At 41.1% G+C, this 23,158-nt stretch overlaps 1 protein-coding gene across 1 annotated transcript in view; it reads left to right on the top strand.

Moving 5' to 3' along the window:
• Nucleotides 1-22,937, top strand: part of LOC310934382 (interleukin-1 receptor accessory protein-like 1) — a gene marked incomplete at both ends in the record, with an annotated part of 194,251 nt that extends 171,314 nt beyond the window's left edge. Inside the window, 5 exons of the mRNA XM_083898094.1 lie at nt 7,255-7,400; nt 10,258-10,404; nt 18,005-18,175; nt 20,788-20,832; nt 22,210-22,937. Coding sequence (XP_083754220.1) covers nt 7,255-7,400; nt 10,258-10,404; nt 18,005-18,175; nt 20,788-20,832; nt 22,210-22,937 — 1,237 coding nt within the window. The remainder of the gene's footprint in view (nt 1-7,254; nt 7,401-10,257; nt 10,405-18,004; nt 18,176-20,787; nt 20,833-22,209) is intronic.
• Between the last annotated feature and the right edge of the window lie 221 nt (nt 22,938-23,158).

The following is a 23,158-nucleotide window of genomic DNA, read 5'->3' as shown; positions in this document are numbered from 1 at the left end:
ATGCAGGAGTATTCCCTGAAGGACTGCCTGTAATACATGAAATTGAGCTTTTGGCACAATGTGTTCTCCACTGAGATTCCGAGATATAAAGTGTTGTGGCTGCAGAACAAGACTTCACCGATCTCCGAGGTGAAGTCGCAGCATGGAGCACTGTAATAAAGTGTGTACATGCTGCTCAAGTTTAACACATGCTTCAAATCAAATCAGTATTGTGTGTCTTAAAACCATAAAAATTGTATTTGAATTAGGGTTGTTTGATCGATGTGAATCGATTCCTAGTTAGGGTGCGGTGATATCACATTCCAGTGCTTTTGTTGTGTTTTTCAGCCAATCAGCTGCTCATCACAGAGAAAACACACAGCTACTTAATATGCACTGCTGCCTCCTCACTGTTACCGCTGGTTTGAGAAGCTGTGTGTTCACCATTGAATGAAGATGGACAAGGAAAAACCCATTGCAGAAGAACTAAATTGTGGCTGTTAGAGCACAGATCTTTGGCTGTACTTCTTAACAAATACAGAGGCTTCTGGTCGCTGATCTCATGTCTTCTACGCTAGTGCGTTAGCATGTAAGCAAGCAGACTTTTTTGCTATCCCGTTAAGCTAGCAGACGTCACAAACATTCTCCAGAGTTTATACACAACAAACGGATGGATTATTTAGTGGCCGAAAGAGAGCAGAAAATGAGAATAACTGGACACCTTTAGGCGCACATTAGTTACTTCTGAAATGACGACATGACGACATGACGTCTGTGATGAAAAATAAAGCCTGGACCTTTTATTAATCTTCTTCTGGGGTGAGTTTCATTAACTTTCATTTGGTGTAAAACATGTTTCTCTCCGTCTGTTTATCTTGTGGATGTCAAGTATACTCTTAACATTGAAAAATGAATTGTTTTTGATTAAAATAATAAGAGTGTTAAGAAGTGCAGGCCATAGAGAAGCCTGCATGCTTTATGAATGGCCCTAAAAACTCAGTGCTGTGTTGTCAGAACAGCCTCTATCACCTCTCAGCGATATTTCTGCTCGGTTGTGATGCATTCACTGATGCTCGTAAAATTTGCTTGCTCACAGAATCTGCGCACACGTTGTCCTGTCTTTAATATTGGTAGAGACAAACTCGCTTTCTCCAAATATTGGTGAGGACATGTCATTAGATGCATGTATCCCCTTTTTTTTGAGCAATATTACTACTGGTATTTTAACAGTATAACTTATTTGCTAAAAGTTAAGAAACACATTTGTCTCTTCTCCACTAATGTACCTGCTGAACCTTGACCTCAACAAATGCAAGGAATTCTCAGCACACTCATTTTCCATTTATCTGTTTTCTTGCGGGTCAGGGTCACAACCACAGGGTCCATATATCAATTTTGTGTGAAAACTTTTTCGAGCACTTGTACATGCATGAACAGGATTCTCACTTCTCTACTCGACACCAATGTTTTCTTATTCACTGGGTCAAAAAAACCTTATTTTGCAGTCTGAATTTCAATGTGAGACGCATCACCTCTCTCACTTCTCCGATGAGTTATTACTGCAGTGTGGTATAAACGTGCCTATGGCTGATTTGTTATTATAAACAATTATACACTTCTAATCCTTCTATGATCTGATTAAAATCTGCTTTCAGAGGTTTTGTCGTGATGAGCAACGCAAGCTAGAGCCAGAAAGTGTTTCAGGTCGAAAGTTCAGGTGTCACACTGTAGCTGCCGGGTGACTTTGTATGAGATAAAACAGACTGAGCTGCAGTGAATCACAATGCGCAGAGAGGATCCTATGTGACTCACACAGCACATAGATATGGAGGCATTTTTTGATTGCTCATGATAGAAAATTTAATATTGTGCCTCCCAGTCATGCTGACATATGTAATAGGCCTGTGATTAAATAAGAGTTTATTTCCTCTTTCATAGTTTGATATTCATATTCTTAACTCGGAGATGTTTTCAACGTGACTCTGCGGTGTTTGTTTCCTGAAGCCTTCCAGTGAGTCAAGACTATCTTTGTTGTGTAAAGCACCAAGGATCCCAATGCATTTTTACTGCCAGTGTATGACTTTTACACACAACACCTGCCTGGTGTTTTTGTGGGAGGGTTCATGCGTCAGAGCTCCTGTTTATCACCCTCCTCTCAAAAAGTTTACTTAACTTTTCTTGAATTTTCCGCAGCACCCATACCTGCTCCCTCGAATTTCTTACCCAAACAAAGTCGACATTGCCCTTAATAGGTAGCCTGCCAAGCGTTTTGTTCAACAGTTACACAATTAATGGCCTTCTCTTGGATTTCTTATCCAAAGTCAAGGTCAACACTGCATACACTGGTGTGTTCCTTTAACAAAGTACATTCAAGTGTGTAATTTGAAGGTGCACACAGTAAAAGTAGTACAACAGTAAAAGCCATTGTCACAACTGTTGTATTAGGCCTGGTTCACACTGCATGCGTCGTATCTGCCGTGTCAAGCTGATTGTGACGGGGTTCACACACTGACTGCGTTGCTGTTTTACTGTATGTTTAAGTTATGTTTTTCATGTACTCAGACTCAGCCTTGACTAATATTACTATAAAAGGGGCAGTTTTATATAACATTGTTGCTACAGTGTCAGTATCATTGACATTCTCTGTCTGTTATTGCTAGGAACTGTGTGCGTTACATAGGCAAGACACATGAGCTCAAAAATAGACGCTCAGCTCATCCGTGCAGTGTGTGAACACTGTCATTTCTTAACATGGGCACCCAAGTGAAACGCAGCCGCAACACATCTGCGACGCATGCAGTGTGAACCAGGCTTTAGAAGGACTCGATTGTCTCAGTACGCGCTTCAAGAGGAGAGAATAAACAGTCTCATCTATAACTCACATCTTTTATTTCATACTCTGGAGTATAAGTGGTGTTCTGTCCTAGAGCGATCAAATCATTAAACTCTACTATACAAAATTAGCAAATTGTTATATATTGCAATATTTTTCATCAATTGACGATAATGCACGGCCACTTCCTGGTTTTCAGTAATCCAACCCTAACCCTACATAAGTTACTAAGAGTATTTAGCAAGAAATTATGCAGCATTGCTGCATATAGTTAAAATAAAACTTTATACATCTAACCTCAAATGCTTAAAGCTTTTTTAATATTTCGTTTTAAATAACCAAATTTTTTGCTAATGCGTTAGCATGTAAGCTAGCGGACTTTTCGCTAAGAAACGGATGGATTATTTAGCGGCCGAAAGAGAGCAGGACATGAGAATAACTGGACACCTTGTGGCGAACAAACACATTAGTTATTTTAGTTAACCTTCTATCTTGTTAATTATTATTAAAAAAATGAATATATATATATATATATAATATATATATTTATATATACTACTTTTGTATTATTTTATTTTTGGGGGCTGTTGATTGTAGTAATTGAAAAAGAAATGTAAGTTAGTACATATCCTTTTATATTTTCACTTTCTTATATGAATATTACAAAATACTGAGCTGACCGAGTTTTACTCCATGAAGTAATCTGTTTGACTCTGTGTGCAGAACATGAGTTTAAAAGGTTTGAATTGTTAATATGTTTTTATAAAGCAGCTACTCCATGCATCTTCAAAATGATTACCTCTAATTGTTCCCCATTCTACATGGTCAATAAAATACATTTCCCCGCGAGCGTGCTGTTTTCGGTGTGAGATACTAGTTATTAGCAGCACTTTGTAAAGCTATTGTAAGATATTACCATGGCGGCAGCAGCAGCGGTTGTATCATACTTTGTCTTTATCTGGCCTGCACTTTGCAGTCGGCTTTGTTTAGTCTGTTCATTGATCAACAAGCATTAGATGAGATTTCATATTCAAATGCCCTGCAGCAGGCAGCAGATGAATGCCCAAGTGGCACACATACCTTTTCACACTATTAGCCCCATGCATCATTAAACGCAGGTTTGAAATAGCTACAATTTTTACCTTTAGAAAGATGATCTGCTCATACATCATTCCTGCTTTTCTACAGCAGCTCAGCATGAGAGATTCTGCTCCGTTAGCCATCAGGTGTCCTGTTGTTCTTTTGTTACAAATGCTTTAACCAGGCTTTTTACAAAGAAGTGAGTTTATTTTGCCATCTGCTCATTTATTTTACTTTTTTTTTTTTTTTTTTTTTAAATCGACCTTGCTAGCATTAGTGCATTCTGGGACATTTAAAACACACCTGGGAAAAGTCTTCCTGCAAGACATGCTCCAGATCTCCCTTTTTGACACAAGGCCAACTTTGCAAAATTTGCAATGTGTACTTTCACACATTTAATGTGTGAAAGTAATCAGGGAATAAACATCTTTCCCCCATTAATTGTGGCTGTTTTGATTCTGTAGTTAAATATGTAACATTAGATTCCTGCTGGCTTTGTTTTTGGCTTTGTTGATGCAGAACTGTCAATTCTCTGATCTCATTTTGAATGGAATGATGTGAGTAAAAGTTGGTCATACTGTATATGACAGCAAAGTTAATGCTTAAACGTCTCTTGAATAAACCAGGCATAGCATACTTATTTCACAGCAGCCATTTTAGACTGATGACATTCTTTTTCCAGTCAATTTTCATTTAAAAGAACTAGGATCTTGCTATTGTTCAAATCAAATGTAAGAGGAGGTCACACTGAATACTAATAGCTTTTCTGCAGAGTTTTTGTTATTTCAATACTGTATACATAATTCATGCATTTTTTTTTGTTGTATTCCCTTATACTTATGTATATAAGAGTTTGGGAAATAATTATATATGATAAATATACCATCACTGAAACAACCAATCTAATGGTGGCCTTTCTCTACAATACTGCCGTTAATTTATTGCAATTATGACTATGAATATTGTACATCACCATATATGTCTAACTGATGAATAAAAAATGCCTAAAAAAGTTCCACTTACAATAAAATATTCATGTTTTGCACCGGTGTGTCCATAACTATATCAATATTTTGCCCCGCTCCTAATCCTAAACCTTAAAGTGGTCGTGCAGTTTTTTTTTCAATAATGTATTTGCAGCTATTTCTTGACTTTTCTGACGAGTACTATGCTTTAATGTTTCATGGATCTGAGTAATTAGAAGGAACAGCTTTAGTTTTTTTTAGGTCACATCTTTGCTGATGTGCAGCTTCACAGAGCTCCAGCTGTAGACTCGTACTCCATTCGCAGCAGAAGAACAGCTTAGTTAGAAAGTGCCTACTTTGTTGAAATGTGATAAAGGTAAAACTTGACATTTCGAGGGTCTTCCCGTGTGCCGGCTTTTCCTCCGGCTTGTTAGCGCCCTTGCTGCTTCTCGTGGCAGCCAGTTGGCTTCAGCACGATGCTGTCCTCACACCCCATTTAAATGAGGACGACACTGATAATGAAGAGGAGGCTGGTAAAATCCAATTTTTTTTTTCTAATGAAGACAACATCCTGCCAAGTGTTCAGTGAAGAGAAAGAGGCATTTGAGTGCCACAGTATGCTACATGCGCTGTGATCACACAGTCACAGCTTCCAGTATTTTTCCATGTCACGGCTGAATTCTGTTTTACAAAAACATCAGAAGGGCTTTATATTCTCTTGCTAACCCTTGTGGCAAAATGTTCTCTGGTAGGTCAAGGCTGTAGTGCATCATGACAGTCATACTATTATCCTCATACCAGCATGTCACAAGCAGTTAACATAGGGAGCCTCAGAATGTCAACAAAGGAATATTTTTCATGAAAGGAATGACTGTTGTTTTGAATGATGACTATAAAAAAAATGCCACTAATGTTAGCAGATATGGAAAATCTGATTATGTCCTTCACAATGCACTCAAAAAGCTCATGTGTCAGTCAGATTGTTGACCAGTTGAAGAAATGTCATCAAATTCTTTTGTACTGAACAGTCAAAAAAAATGGTTGGTTAAAAAGTTTACATGGACCCACAGATGAATTGTTGAGAGGCCTCACAAATACAAATATATATTATGTCAACAAGCATCTTTGTTGGTCAGCGAAGGAAAAAACATGGTTTTAACTGAGCTCCTGCGCCCGTAGTTCTTCTTTACGCCGTCTCATCTGATCAAATGTTATATACCTGCAAACCCGAGGACTAAACAAAAATCTCTGCGCGTCATCTCATGTTGTTTTTTTTTACTCTGCTGTGTGTTTATTCTCTTCCCCGACAGATTTCTTAAAACGGAGACTGTCAGTGGCGTCTTTGATGCGCACCTCACAGTCAGTGTTGAAGCAGCTGGACTTTGTGTTTGGGCAAATATTTGAAGTCATGTTGCTGTTCAAATTTCCCCAAAAAGCCCACACGCAGGTTTAATTTGACCAACTCTGAGTCAAAAATGTGGAGAAATGTGTCGAAGCAGAGTTAACTGACTTAACTGTAAATTCAGGCATCGTCTGTAGCTTTCATTTACACCACAATGCCATAAAATAAAAGTGTGTACCTGGTCTTATTTCAATTCAGAAGCTCCTGAAATGTACTGCTTTCTATTGCCTATCAAATCTTCAATGCATGTATTTTTAAAGATGAATTAAAGGGGACATATTATTCAAAAACAACTTTTTAATCATGTTAATACTTACATTTGGGACTCTAACGGCCCTATGAGTCGGCAAAGTGGGAAAAAAGAAGACTCACTCATGTTTTTGTGATCTGCCTCAGTCTAATTACAGGAGATAAAACACACAATGTTGACTTCCGCACTCATTGGGACGTCACAATGCGGTAAATTCCTAGAATTGTTGTCTCGCGGAGTTCCGCTTTGTTCCTAAAAAAAAAATGCGAGAGTGCAGGCGAGGGCAAAAGTATCCGGAAGAGCAGAAGTCCGCGAAGTGTTCTATTCTTGGCTGCACAGTGCAGCACAGAGTTCTACACAAACTTCCAGCCTCAGAGAATGTACGTGTCCAGTGGCTACATTTCATATCCTATAACGGCAATGTGCCAGCTGTAGTCTGAAATTATGGCTTTTTCAAATGCTAACTGCTGTTAGCTGCTGGAGCCTCAGTGACGCTGACGTAGTTTCCTGTGTCTCATTGACATTTAAAGAGACAGGCACTCAAAACCGAGCGTTCTGAACAGGGCTGTTTTGGCAGGGTGGGGGAACTGCTATGGTGCTTCATCCTTAAGGTATTTTGACCAAAGCATGGCACAGACATGTTCATTAGGACCAGAAAACAATGTTAACTTGGGAGAAATATGCCTACTTTAAGAGGAAATAAAGGATTTCTGCTCTCTCTCGCTCTCTCTGTCGTCCCCTACAGGACAGTCCGGGAGCACCTGGGGGAGCAGGAGGTGGCCATCTCTCTGACCATCGACTCCTTGGAGGAGAACGATCTTGGAAACTATTCCTGCTATGTGGAGAACGGCAACGGACGGAGACAAGCGAACATCCAGCTCACAAAGAAAGGTAAGGCAACAAGGCCCACATGCACACAAGCATCTGATTAATGTATTCATTTCTAAGTTCATCTATTGATATGTAGGTAAAAAAAATAAAAAATTTGGCCACAGACTCTTACTCAAAGCTGAAAAATATGGAGGATTCTGGGAACAGAGCTGTTTTATCTCCCTGTTATAGATGGAGTAGAAAGCCTATTTATCCTTAAGAAGCATTAGTATGCGAGAAAGAAAGAGACAGACAGCCATAGGTGTTAATGATGATGGCCGACAAACTGTCACTGACCTCACTAAACACACACACACACACCCTCACTTTTATTTAATCACCAGCTTTCTTTCAATGTCTCCTTATTCCATCAGACCTGTTTGAGCTTTTCACCTCACAACTGACGACAGCTTGAAAGTTCATTCTGTGATGATTTTAAGTCGACGCACACTCTTTTTTTTGCGAGAGGAGGGTCTCTGCAGAGTTAACGTCGTCAGTGTTGAATAAATTTACATATTAGATATTTTCCCTCTCTTTTAAGCTTGCAGCTTTGGATCCAGCTTTGATGGCAGCCTAGTTCTCCTTCATTTGCTATATTAAAGGGGCTTGTGCTGCATAGATGAAATCTCAGGGAGCATTTCTCTAGGATTCTCTGGGAAACTGACCTGTTTCCATGTTGTTATTTGTGGCATCTGTTGTAGCAAAGTGCACGGAGCCAGTGTTTACTCTGCTTTTCAATACGCATCAGTTTTCCTTGCTTGTCCCTTGAAGTTGCGATAACGACACATGACATGAGCATTTGGTGTTCTCAGCGTGAGTATGTTTTTGCTTTTTCCTTTCTCATTTCTCTCTCTCTGTCCCCTGCACACACACACATCAGTCAGAATAACTTTTCACTTGTATGTCGAATATAGTAGCACAGTGATGTACCTGTACTTATTGTAGTCCAGATGTTCCAGTGATCAACTTTCCTCCAACAATGTACTACCAACTTTCTATTTAAAAATAACAGGTAGATTCTTGTTTTCGTTTACCATCCATTCCCCTCTCTGCCTTTTCCCTTTCCCCTCACTTTTTTGTTGCCTTTTCGAGACAGAGATTCAGGAAAAGAAGGTGAGAAAGGGTTGATGAATCACCCAGTGCCAAGTGGCTCCATCAAATCCAGCCTTCTAGTCGTCAGGAGCTAATTTGTCTTAATCTGTCCCACTGCAGCGCTGCTAAAATGTGAAGGCCAGGCAGAGAAGAATTGGCCCCCTGCACTGTAATCTCTGCTGCTTGAGGAGCAGCTGGCTCATTTACGCTGTTCAGATATCTGAGGCAGGAGGGCAGAGTGGACAGTGATGAGGAGAGGTAGGAGAAGTGGAGTAGCTTGGATTCGGCTCGTTAGACGCAGCACCAGTTTCAGAAAAGTGAACTAGCTGAGGTCGATTTTCACGCTGAGAGAAGCGAAACTCAAGACAAGAGGACAAGAGGACGAAGCCCGTGTTCCTGCTGCATTCAGTTTGTTTGCACTTAACTTTTGCATATAATTGCGTCTGTCCGTACATCTGAGAGTCTTCCTGAAGGTCATTGTCTGGACAGGCACAACGGAGTGGTGCGGGCTGCGCTCGTTAGCTTTCCAGAACATCATTCTTTATCATGAGGGCTGTCAGGCTGACGGCCGCTGCAGTGGGAAGGGCGCCCCGCACCCTGAGGTTAAATGGGTGTCGATGATGGATGGAGACGCACGCAGGACTTCTCCATCCATGTTTATGTGTGCGCCAGGCAATGTCGTCTGGCCTTTTGCTGTTGTCCATTAGTCAGCCAATGAAGGCTGACCACCCTGATTTTTGTGAGGTGCAGCCAAGAGGAAATGTTAACCTGCTAAAGACGGAGCGACATGAAAAAAACACACTAAAAAGTAAAGTAAGACCTTGAGAGAGAGAGAGATGAGATCATGAAAAACATGGCAAAGGACTTGATTTTCAAGGCAAGGCACCAGACCATAGAGCCTAATGTTTCAGATCAGTGTCCTGTGGTGTAATATCACCTCACATCTTGCTGAATAATTCCACTTTGGCCTCTGCAGAATATGTTAAAAAGAATGAGTTGTAAACCTGAAATATATTCACAGCATTCTGTGCATTCAGAATCCACTGATGCTTCTCATGAGTTCACATCGGGCTACAGTGATGACGGATTGCTCCGAGTGTGTGTCGACAAACAGCCGGGAGCTTTACCTCCCCTCCACCTCTCAGAGCACACACACGCGCACACACACGCACACACACGCACACACACACACACACACACACACACACACACACACACACACACACACACACACACACACACACACACACACACACACACACAATATCTCTATAAGTGCAGCAGTTTGAATCTGTCACATGCTGTTCTCAAGCCAGTTGCCTCAATCAGATTTTTTTTATTATCCAATTGAGCCCCGGGGCGTTTAAGTGACAGTTACAGAAGTGGTTGGTGCTTTGACTTCAGTAAGAGTTATGTTTCCAGACTCAGTGACAATACAAGCAAAGAAGAAAAATGGAAAGCAAAAGCAAGAATTACGGACACGTGGATAAACAAATAAAACTGTGGGAGATGATTAAAAGCCACTTACAAAGAAATGTGTGCAAACACTTTTCACAACATGGAGGCATTAATGCAGCATATGGGATCATGCATTATTTCACAGGTGCTGATGTTTTGTGCTCAAATTGTAATATGATGTCGGCAGTGTGGATACAGAGTGCACAAGACTTGAAATGTAACTATAGTAGAAGAAAATGTAAAGTATAACATGGCATAAAGTGCTCAATATAATCTTTGCATATAACTGTCTCTTTCTCCCCCTCTGTCTCCCTCTCGCTGTGTTTAGCGGAGCTGATGTACACGGTGGAGCTGGCCGGAGGACTGGGAGCCATCTTCATGCTGCTGATCTGTCTGGTGACGCTGTACAAGTGCTACAGAATTGAGCTCATGCTCTTCTATAGGAACCACTTTGGCAGTGAGGACATAGACGGAGGTAAAGTGCCACACATAATCTCCAATAATCTGGGATTCCACAGTGTTGTTGCCTGGTGGAGGATTTGTAAAGCTACTGTGGAAACTGTGTTTTCTTTGTGGGGATTTAATCCCAAACCTGTGCAGTATCAGTGCTGCTCTGCATTTTTTTTTTTACTCACAAAACACCTGGCCCATTTCTTGAACGTGCATGTGGGGCAAAGTTATTTTTCTGTAAATATGGGTGTGATTTCTCAGTTTAAATGTCAGTGATAGAGAAACAACCTCCTGTAGTTAGGCTATTCCTTGGAATTCTTACAACCCACGAGTGGAGTGTAATCAAAGAGTTAATGCAAAATATTCTGTAAACTGTCTCTTAAACTATGTGCCACATATGTGTCCTGCTGGAACCTAATCACAAAGCAGCCTTGTAAAACCGTTCCTGATGAGCGCCATTCCCCGACACAACAGCGTGTGACTTATGGGTCGTGAAGTTTGGAATTTCAAACAGTTTCAACAAAAACAAACTGCTTTTATGAGCCTCAAAGACACAGAGCTGCAGAGTTAAAAAGAGAATGCTTCGACCATTTTAATTCTTTAGTGTTTTGTGTGCATTTGGTTGTTGTTGTGTAATTACCCTCTTAATGCAGTTGAAAAGAAAGTTGGTATATGCTGGCTAACTTAGAGCATTACACAGTGATTCTGCAATTGTCAAAGTATTACAAGACAATCTTTACAGTGATATATGATGTTATTTGTCCAATTATAGTACACAAAATGATCCTAAAAAGGTATCAAGCAGGATGTGATATCCATTCACCCTTGTCTTCCATTGAAGTCGTGACACCGGTGAGTTAAATTTGTGGGAAATCGACTTAGAGCGTCCTAATTGTTTGTGTATTGATAATCCGGAAAATGATGCATTGTTGTAATATTGTGTCGCACCACTATTATGGAGAAAAACAACTGCCTTGTGTAGCATATAATAGTTAGACCTGTACCACTGTCATTAAAAATTAACAGAAAGGCACGTTTTAATTGTAATAGTGGACGCAAAATCACCATCAGCCAACTCTCAAAAATCACACCATGTTTCATGTATGTGTATTACTAACAACAAAGCACTTAAAGACCGATGCTTACATACACTGCCTTTTAAAAAGGTTGTATACAGTCGAATTAGTCTTCGAAAGCTCTGTTGAACCTTGTGTAAACCTTTGGATTCAGGCAAACACTGTAGTGAGCTTTATTTGGCTCTGCTTGTTCATTTTATATCTGAACATTTGTGAGTGTCATCTAATGAAGGTACGACTTTACAGATGAGGAGGACAAAGGGAGAATTAAAAATCCATACTCATAAAACCCAATTACCTTACACTTACCATATACCCTATGAGGAGAAGCTGTAACTTGATGGATATTATGAAAGCTAATACAAAGGATAGAGTAGCATTTATTCTGCAGGTATACAGGTAATTCTTCTCTGTGTGTTTCTTCTTCAAGAGGGAAAGGATAATACACTGTGATGAGCTCTCTCTACATATATCTATATATATCGAGGTATATATCTATATCTATATATATATATAAAAACAAATCAAAACAGATTCCCTGCTCCAGACAAAAGCATCGACTCTCAGGTCCCATCAGTAAAAGAAAACATCCCTGATTGGACCTGGTGGATGAGTCTTGGCTTGAGAATGCATCAAAGTAAGACAAGGAGCAAGTTTTAATTTGATTCCTCTGTAATGAGTCTCTCAAGCACTGGCACTGCAATGAATTCAGGGGGAATGAGATTAGTTCAGAGACGCTGAGGGATTGTACCTAGTGGAAAAGAAGACAGCGAGAGACTTATGAGTGTTAAAAGGTAAAAAAGTGCTCTGTATCCCGCTTCTCTCCTCGCACACTCCCAGCTCTAACTGTGACACCTGCTACTGTACATCACACAATTCAGTGAAAGTCATTACCTCTGGCTGTGCAAGGCTTCCGGCACCGGAAACCAAAGCTTTGCCAAAATAGATGACCCAGAGGCACTTGTGTTGGGAAAAGTCGGGCTTGAACTTAACACCGAACAACAATCGTCTCCTTTAATTGTGTTGCCTAAGTGACTGCTTGAAGATAGGAACAGATTTTCAATTTGTTCTCCAGTATAAAGTGGATCAGGTTCAATAAGACACAGAAGGCTGCCTGCAGAGTTCTCAGGAGACTGCGGATACTTCCTTCCACACCGCAGTCGATTAGAGCACTTCACAGACAACTCGCACGCCTCTGAAAAATGTGCACTGTGGAAAACCAGTGCCACAAGTTACAAGCCCCTTTCAGACTTTGTTTTCACATCCGTCTTGAGAGATCCAAGCATATCCAGATCACACTAAATACAGGTCCTCATATCCGATTGCAAAAACCACATTTGGAGGTGGTTTAAAGATACATTTGTCCATATTCCGGAGTATGAACATAATCTGTCCCTTAGGATTCGTTAGTTAATGCTTAGTTAGCTGATGCATTTTCAGTCGTTTAAAGACGCTTTAAAAAAGTTTTTGTTGGTGCGTATCTGCGCCATTACCTCGTTCATGAAGCCCTGAGGGTTCGAAACAAAATTTCAGCCACTGCTGAGAACGCTGTGTTGTATTGTAATCTCGGGCTCAGCGAGATGTCTGAAAAAACTTGTTCTCGTTACTTAAACAGCATTTCTCCTGAAGAGCAGATACTCCTGGTCCGGGCACTAGTCCGGGCACATCCGGTTGCGTACATTGAACCGCAGAAGAAGAAGAACGTCCGTTGTGGAGGTGTTTCACGAGCGACTCTGGGTCCGACTCGTAAACGGAAAAGGGACTGCGGCGAGGAGTTGTGACAAAGCTATTGGCCAATCACCAGACAGTTGGGAAAGCTTTTGTTGGCTGGCCAATCACAGACTGTCTTCTGGGGGTGAGATTTCAGTCTGAAACAGCGCGGCTGACGAGAGCTTCATCGATGAGCGATTTCTATCGGCTTGTTTCCAGCAACTAGGAGGTTTTTGATCATAAAAATAAGTTAATGTATGTAAGTAGACCTCCATAACTCACATATATGTGCGTTAGGACCAATCTATGGCCGCTTAAACACTAATCAGCAGCCATGCATTGATTAATTTATAGCTACCACCACTTTGATCATCATTTTCTTTAAAAAAAAAAAGAAAAAATCTTGTTTAATGTTGTAGCAAATTTACTGGAGACTTAATTCACTCGTGACTGTTTTTCCTCTCATGTTGACTCATTAAAATAATGATTTTGGTCTCACAAACAGACACAACATAAGTCACAGGAGACGCATCCACGATGCTTTTTAATGCCAGGTGTGAACAGCTGTGCTTTGCAATAGGGTGACTGAAGATGGTTATTTCGTCCAATCAGACAAAAATAGCCTGTCAATTGCACTGGTGTCCACTTATTTATTCCTTGTTTTATCATCAATTTCCCTCTAAATGGGAGCAAAATTTGTGATTGAGATTATTAACTCCTCAGGAAAATGTTTACTGAACTTATAACTTAAATCAAGTGGGGAATAGAGGCTTATTTTCCCTTGTCGCCCCTTGGCGGCTGACTCCTATGTCTCTCCTACTTTCCAGGCTCCTTCAAACTTGAAGACTGCCTCCATGTTTATACAATCTATGGGAGAGATGTTAAAATCAGGTCTGAATGGGGCCACAGTGACATGAAAAGCAGGAATGAAGCAAAGGATGTGAAGTATTCAAAAGGAACCCAGGGTTGAAACAAAGCAGTCGCTAGGCAATGACAGAAGGTTTTAAACCGAGATTCCATCTCTATGGTAACCACTGCACTGACAGGGAAAAGTAGCTGCATGTAAGTTATAGTTGCACACACACACACACATTTTTCATCAGTAACACCCTGAAGCCAGTGCCTCGGATGCACAGAAATGTATTTTTTTTCTCTCTGCAGCATAACTCTGCACACGCTGCCAAGAAAGTGCTCTCTTTTCATCGCGGCCATTCGAACAACACCGCCCTCTCTCCACCCGCACGCCAGCCCGCACGCCTCCATCTCCTGCCACATGTACAATTTTAAACTTTACATAACAATAACACGGACTGTCAGCCGTTTGTCAGCAGTGCAATTTAGTTAAAGACCACTCTGTTGTCACATTGTGTGGGTGTCAGTGGGATCAATAATAGTCTTCATGATGACAACAAGCTTGTCGAGGAGGTGGGAGAGCTCATCAACCCGCTCGCCATAAACACAGATGTCAGCGTTGTCAGCGCGGCGTGGAATTATGAGGCTCCATTTGCCACTCAGTGCAGTTTGGTAATACTGAGCAATAATGATTTTCACGCATGCACGCGCACACACATATACACAGAGACTGTAATGATCCCATTTCCTCTGCATTTTAAGGTATTTTCTCAGACGAAATCATGGACTTATAATATAAATTAAATTGAACAGATATTCAGTCATAGTGTAGCAAAGAAAACAGAACATAAGTTACTCTTTTATCTGTGATCAGAGTTGCAGTTAAATTCGGTATTAGCAGTGATTACTAGTCGATAAATTGTTGTAGCCCTTTCTGGAGTAATTTGGAAGTGATTTATTAGTCTTGAATCCTAATTCCGCAGTCGTACCTTGAGGTGTTTCTTATATTTAGCGTACTACATTTATATCAATAACTGCGGAAAAGACCCCATTTGTTTTAACTATGTAACAAACACGTGTAAATATGATAAACCCAGAACCAGAGAATCACTGAAGCAAAGCACCGAGGACCAAATTGTTTAAAACAAAATTTAATTACGAGTCTGCTTCCTACTGTCAGATGCAAACCCGTATTCTTGTGGGTGAATTAAATTATGGAAAACAAAACGGTATGATTAAAAAAAATGAAAGTGCTCAGCTGCTCATTAGCAGTCCGCCCCATGTGCTTTTGTAGCTTCAGAGTTAAGTATGCGTGTTACGTTCCAATCTACTCGCCATTAAACGCGACGGAGCCCAGAGATTACGCCTCCGACTCTCCCGCTGCTTTTTACTGTAAGATCAAGAGTTCACAATCTGACTGTGGGATTTCTTCATGTGTGCATACATTAAATCCCTCCTCCTTCGCACGCTGCAAACATCAGTGAACCCCCAAGTCAGCATGCGGTTTCGTAGGTGTGTTGCATCCTCAAATGTGCCACAGCAGTTGCTCTTCAAGATGCAAGAAGGTCATTCCACCTTCAAGATTCACCCTGTCCTTCCCCTCCCTCCTCCTCTTCCTCCGGCTCTCACTACAGACGAGTGAATCAGCTCCACTAAAATAGCTCTTGATCCGCCTACACAGCTTTTGTTTAAAAAGCGTGCAGAGAAAAACAGATTTATGTCCCCATTAAGTAGAATATAAGCCTCCGAGTTGGTAACACTAGGTGATTGTAAGGTTAGATTTTAATTATTTTTTCATGTCCCTGATGTTGTAAAAATGAATTGCGTGTTGTAAAAATGAGTTAGATTTAATTAATTACATAGTGCCATGTAAGAGTGGCGATATCCCCACTGGGAAGTGAGTGAATCTTGTTGACAGTCTCTCAGCCCAGAGGGAGGAAGGAAGGAAGGAGCGCAAAATGGAGGGGTTATCGCAGACATCCCTCCTCTTCTGCTGTTTCTCTGAGCAACTTTTTCAACCTCAACTCCTGCTCCAGCAGAGGATCCAGAGTCGTAATGAAGACAAGAACCCATAGTGCTCATGTCTCTAATGAGTTCACTTCACAGGCTGCATTCACACTGCAGCACCATGTGTCCCAGTTTTCATTTTTTTCCCCCATCTTTTTCTGACACACTTCTTTTTTTTTGGGATAACCAAAAACAAAAAAAGTATAGATTTTTCATTTTTGTGCAATATAACCCAAACTGTGACATACCTCTCTCTCACACACACTCGCATACACATACACAGAAATAAAACTAAACTGTAGTACATGGCAGAAAGACCTTTTCTATTACAAAGCTGGACATGGAAAATGGAATTCTGTGTTTTCCAAAACCAGACATTTTCCAAACCCCAGGTCTAGAAATTGTTTGTTGAATAATTTACATAATTCAGCTACAATTTAAAGCGGACCTAGAGTGGTCCTGTTGCACATATATTAGTTATGGAGGTCTACTTACATACATTAACTTGTTTTTATGGTCAAAAACCTCCTAGTTGCTGTAAACGAGCCGATAGAAATGGAAACGGTGTCTCAAGCCGCGAGACTTGAGACTCAGTTCTCTCACCCAGAAGACAGAGTCTTGTGATTGGCCAGTATATTCAGCACACCAGCTCTCAGAAGCGCAGCTCCCCCCTCTGGAACGGTGGATGCACTGCTCCTCATTATCAAAACATTGTTTTAACAATGTTTAAAAATAGCTGCAGTCCCTTTTATGACTTTGACCTGGAGTCAGACCCAGAGTCAGAAGACACTGACGCTCGTGAAACACCTCCACAACGGACGTTATTCTTCTTCTGCGGTTCAATGTACGCAACCAGATGTGCCCGTAATAGGAGGATCTGCTGCTCGGGAGAACCGGTGTTTACATAACCGGACCGGGTTTTTTCCGAGATCTCGCTGAGCCCGAGATTACAATAAAACACAGCGTTCTCAGCAGTGGCTGAAATGTTTGTTTAGAACCTTCAGGGCTTCGTAAACAAGGTAAGGACGCAGTAAACACACTAAAAAACAGCATTAATTGGAACTTCCGGTCTAGGTCTGCTTTAGGAACAATTACACACTTTTTGTTGAATTAATAATTTATTAAAGGGTTTTTAATTCTATTTCTTCCACCTCATCATTCATTGGACTGCTGTTTTTGTTCCAGTGTACGAGCACCATTTCTAACTAATTCCACAATTCTTTAAGTTGACAGAGTTCAATTCCATCTCTTCATCAGTCCAATTATTGACTGGAGAGGAACTGTGTAGTGTGCATAGACAACCTACAACCCTAGACAACCCAATTAAATGTACATGTCATTATATCATATCAGGGCAATGTGTATTAAAAGTCCTTTTTTGTCTCTCTACATGGCCATGACTGTGAAAGCACAGCCCTTTAAAAGCAAATCTACAGTAACTTATGTCTGCAGTGTTGTGGCGTCTGTCTCCTTTATGTGATGTGATGTGTTGGACATTGAGTTTCGAGTGGAGTCTGGTTTGCTTTGCCTGCAGTTGGCGAAGCAGCTGTTGAGGGAACATGATTGGTCAGCGGGGACGGTGCAGTAATGAAAAGCACTCAGATGGGCAGAGGTGCCCAGAGGTCAGTCAGTGTAATGGAGGCGTTCTGCCTCTGTGAAGTCTCCCCGCTGAAATGAACAGCTCTCTGTACACCGGTATGAAAATAGATTGTGAGCATCGGGGGTTCAGCAGTGCTGACCAAAGCAGGAAACATTATGTTCCAATCATAAAACATGCACATTTAATTGAAGCAAAGCGGTTTTGGGAGCTTTCTAATCCTCGTACATGTAGTAGTGCAAAGATTTAAGGGAATTGAAATGCTTTTTTTTTTTTTTTTTTTATTCTACATTTATTTTTTTCTTCATAGCAGTGATCATAAACTTCAAATACCCTTTTTGAAGGATTTAAAGTGAATAAACACGTCTGTCCTTACCTTACAGATAACAAGGACTATGACGCTTACCTGTCCTACACCAAAGTAGACCCAGACCAGTGGAGCCAGGAGACCCGTGAGGAGGAGCGCTTTGCACTGGAGATCCTCCCCGATGTCCTGGAGAAGCATTATGGGTATAAACTCTTCATTCCAGACAGGGACTTGATCCCCACAGGAAGTAAGCTCTCTCTCTCACGGCGATGTCACGTTGTGTCAATTGTTTTGTCAGTTGGTGTTGCTCGTGTTGTCAGTGCAGTGGTGATTTGCCTCCTTTTTTTTTTTCGTGTTGTGGCATAACTAGACCTGCAAGGCCATCATTGTTTGCATCAAGTGTATCATTGTGAAATGAGCTTGTTCTAACCATTGGCTGAGCGTGAGTGCATCAGACAGCAAACAGGAGACATTTAGGTGTTGTTCGGTTAGGACATTCAACCAAAATATAAGAAAATATTACAAAATAAGAATCACTTAGCTCAGTGTTTTCCGATTCAGGAATTCTGAGGACCAGGATTGGGAAACACTGACTAAGCCCATACTCATACAGGAATCTAAAATTAGTGGATTCCCCCACAGTTCATATAAGAATGTAGAAAAACATAAGAAGAAAGGGTGAAAAGAGGTGAACTCGCGAAAAAAAAAAGGTGATTTACACTATTACACAGGTTGGTCATGTGTGAAATGTGACATAACAAATGCATAGGAAACAAAACCAGTGAAGTAAGACGAAATTTTAAAAATACTGAACGCGTCTTAGCGTTACTCCGGAAATAATGCATTGACGCCAAAAATAAAGAAATTGAAAAAGAAATGAGCGTGTTCACCTGGGTCACTCATGCTGACCTCAGACTAATAAAAAAAAGAACCTGCACTTTGACCTGCTAGTTAATGCCTCTTAAACACATTACACCTGGTCAAAAACCAATTTAAATGCAGTATTACAGTCGTTTTTAGACCAGTGGGAATGTGATAATAATACCTGCTGGGGTTGGTTCCTGCAGCTACTCTGACCTGCTTTGTCTTTCTTTGTAAAACTTAGTTAAAAAACACAGCCATGCATTGTTCCATAGAGATACTCAGCTGAGGTCTGGAGTCACTGGTTGGTTCTTTATGTGCTCAAGTATGAGAAGTGTATTATCTTCACTGTGCAAAGCCTGTGGGAGGCATAATAGCCTTTTAATACATTTGCAGCATAATTAGCAGAAAGAAGAAGCCCTATCATTATAACTGTCCACGATTCTTCTCCAGCTCCACACACACACTATACCTGTGCATGCTGCTGTGTAATGATGTACAATCACATAGCTCTTCCTGCATGGATCTAAATGCATGTTTTGCTACAGTGTATTTCTAATGGAGCCTCTCCTCATGCCCCGTGCTTATCTTTGATTAACTAATCACACAGATGACTCTGATAATATCATTATGTTATTAGCTGTCATTGCAATACTTGCATCTGCCCGTCTTCCTGCACATGCCGACATTACTAATTATCCTCAGTGGCGCTGTGCCAAGGTTTTAAACTGAATCCCGTGCTATGATTATGTGCTCGATGCAGAGGGACTGATGTAATATGGGAAAATGGCATAAAAACTCAAGGATCGGGGGACAAGAAAGTGCTCCTCTATTGCAGCTCACTGTCGTATTGTGTCCATGTGTAAACATTTGGTTTGCAGTGGGAGTGTAATAGCATCTCAGGAGCTGTTATGATGAAGCAAAATCCTCAGTTATAGATTAATACAGTTTAGCCATTTGGGTTTTTTTAGCATATGTCAATAATCCCCCACTTGAGCTGTGAGTTATTGCACAGTATGATGGATTATTTAACACATGTTCAAAGGATAATTTTTTTGGAGTGGGATGTTTATGAGGTACTTATGAAGTATCCATTGTCGCCTTGTGGCACAATAGTGATGAGACAGAAAAATGGCAGCAACCAAATTTTTTTTTTGAAAACCACACTATAGTCCATAAAGAAGATCAGCACTTTTACATCAGTGCTTAAAAGAGTTGTTGAAACAAACTTCCATTGTCAATATTGGCACTTTTTTTGTCCACAGAAGGGACCCCAGAGTAGTTGTAATGGAACAGCCAATAGGAGCAACTGCTCTCTCTGATATGTGCTGTGATTGGTCAAAGTCTCCCATGGTGCTACAGATTTAGTTGTGAGGCTGTGAACAGAGCTTAGAGCTTATTGTTTTGGTCTCTTTCACAGCATTTGATAAACAGTCGTCTGAAGGGTTTTGGTGACATCTTGATTAATAAGTCCAAAGAAACCTTTACCATTAAGACGGCTGAGACTGAAAGTGACATAGCTTTTATGAGGTTGAGCCTTTAGTCAAGTGGCAAACGCACACCTGCCCACTTTCGGCTGCCTCTCAACACAGGAAGCTCTCAGGAAGTGCATTTAACATTTAACACACTGGCAAATGATCGTAGAAGTACCTCATATACAACCACACTTGAAAAATCCTGAACTTTTCCTTTAAGCCTCTTGTCACAGTGATAATGTAGTGCAGATTCACTATTCTCCTCACAAGGACTTGGCAGAAGTCCCTCCTTGAAATAGAAAGCCATATCCTTGTACTTTTTATGCTACATGTCCCATATTAAACTGGAATAAACTGGTCAGAGCGATTCATGTTAAAAAATCGCCCGTGGAACAAAAACACAAGTGGACACGTACAGTTTATGCCAGAACCATCTCCCCACTTTGACTGTTTTCTTATTTTCAAATGCTTTTATCGTACTTTGACATTTGATTCTACGTTGAATGTAAATATCTATGTTTAGGTTTCACCAATGATCATTTCCAGGATGACACAAGACTACTTAGAGGTACTTTTTCCCCCAGATTTTTTTTTTACTTCCAGAACAGATCAGTAACACAAAACGTTATTATATGTACACTTTGTCTTTCTGTCATCATTTGGTGAAAAATGGAAATAAGGATTTTCTAGCTGGTAGATTAGAAGACTTTTTATTGACCTGCAGCTACTTCAGATGTTTTTATTTTAAAAAAAACATTGTACTTCTAGTCACTTAAATATGTTGAAATGATGAATCAAAGAAATACTGCTCAAAATGCCTGTATTGCATTTTCTGTATGGTTTTTTGTTTAGTTTGTTTGTTTTGGTTCAACACCTCTTTTTAGATCAGGGCAGGAGTGATTTTCCTGTGCCATGTTATGTAGCATTGATTTTGTGAATCAGTCATTACAGTTTGATTGTAAGACTTGTAAGGTGGAGGAGTGTAATCCACAAAGCTATAAAGTGTCGCCAGAGCAGGGCAGATTTACTTCAAGTTTAATCAATTCAAAACATAAAATGAAACTACGACTCATTAGCTAATTATAAAGCGTCCGTTTATCCAGTCTCGTTTGTTTCTTTCTTTTTTACTCGTGATAAAATAATAATTTGCTTGGTTGGTTTAACGTATACTGAAAAGCTACAGCGGAGTTTTAGCTGCAGGGAGGCATTAGTATTTCAAATTACACCATGACGGCCAATTATCAACAAGATTGACTCGTCATGATGAAACAAAAGGGTGACTTCAAATCCGAGTTTACTTTTTAATCAGGTTTCTGTCTCCATGAACTCTCAGGCTGACTGCTCCTAGAGGCCGACAGAGAGATGTTTGCTTCACCAGCAGAAAAATACACACACAATTTAATCATATTTACAATGACCTGAGCAGCAGAAATTAAAATATTAATTGTAAACCTGCTGGTGAGAGATGAGTGCTGTATGTTTAGCATAATGTTATTCCCATTGTTTAGTTTTTTCCATTATTCTGTACAAATACAGTACATTCTATTCTTAATTGCTGCAGAGGTTGTAGATGTTATTTAAGTAGGAATATATAAACACATTTTATTGTTTAATTTTTCATTTTCCTCAGGCCATATCCCTGAATGAGGTGGTGACACTGCAGAAATTTGGACTTTGACAGATGTTTAATTTAGAACCGCTAAATTGGAAAGCTCAGAAATCACACCTTTCTCATCTAAAGTTAATTGGTTTTGTTTGTTTGGAACTTTGATGAAAGGTGGCAGTTTGGTAAACAGACGCAACAAGGCCAAGAGAGTTCTTCAAATAGCCTACATCACATTTTCATCATCCATTAGCAAATAGAAACCAACCCAACTTGTGTTTTTTTCACGTGGTGGTATTAATGCAAAGTGGTCTGTGTGTCCATCTGTGTCTGTGTGTCCAGCCTACATCGAGGACGTAGCGCGATGCGTGGACCAGAGCAAGCGTCTCATCATTGTCATGACGCCCAGCTATGTCGTGCGGAGGGGGTGGAGCATTTTTGAGCTGGAGACGCGGCTGCGCAACATGTTGGTGACCGGCGAGATCAAAGTCATTCTGATCGAGTGCGCCGAGCTGCGCGGCATCATGAACTACCAGGAAGTGGAGGCACTCAAACACACCATCAAGATGCTGACGGTCATCAAGTGGCACGGGCCACCCAGCAACAAGCTCAACTCCAAATTCTGGAAGCAGCTACTCTACGAGATGCCCTTCAAGCGCATGGAGCCCCTGAGCATTTCCCACGAGCAGGTGCTGGATGTCAGCGAGCAGGGTCCCTTCAGCGAGCTCCAGACCGTCTCGGCCATCTCCATGGCAGCGGCCACCTCCACCGCCATGGCGACGGCACACCCGGACTTGCGCTCCACCTTCCACAACTCTTGCCACACTCAGATGAGGCAGAAACACTATTACCGTAGCTACGACTACGACCTGCCACCCGGCGGCACGCTCCCACCGCTCTCCTCGCTAAGCAACCAGCACACCTACTGCAACATCCCCATGACGCTCATCAACGGACAGCGGCCACAGTCCAAGTCGCCGCGCCAGCAGAGTCTGGAGGAGGCCCACGGCAACAACGCCATGCTGCCGCTGCTCCCCCGAGAGACCAGCATATCCAGCGTCATCTGGTGACAGACATGGGGTCAGGCGGGGCGGACTGTAGTTCTGTATGATGTCCAACTCTAGAAGGTCTCACCTCTGGCACTAAGACCCCGAAACACACGAGAGCCAGATGAACCTGATTGGCACTAAAGCCCCGTTTCCACCAAGTGGTACAGTTTGGTTCATTTTGGCACATTATGCAATTATTTGTGTTTCCATCATCAACCGTTGCAATGGGTACCAAAATAACC

Source organism: Microchirus variegatus, assembly GCF_963457635.1.
Source record: "Microchirus variegatus genome assembly, chromosome: 1".
In the NCBI taxonomy this organism is placed as follows: domain Eukaryota; kingdom Metazoa; phylum Chordata; class Actinopteri; order Pleuronectiformes; family Soleidae; genus Microchirus; species Microchirus variegatus.
This window is presented reverse-complemented; position numbering and strand designations above follow the sequence as displayed.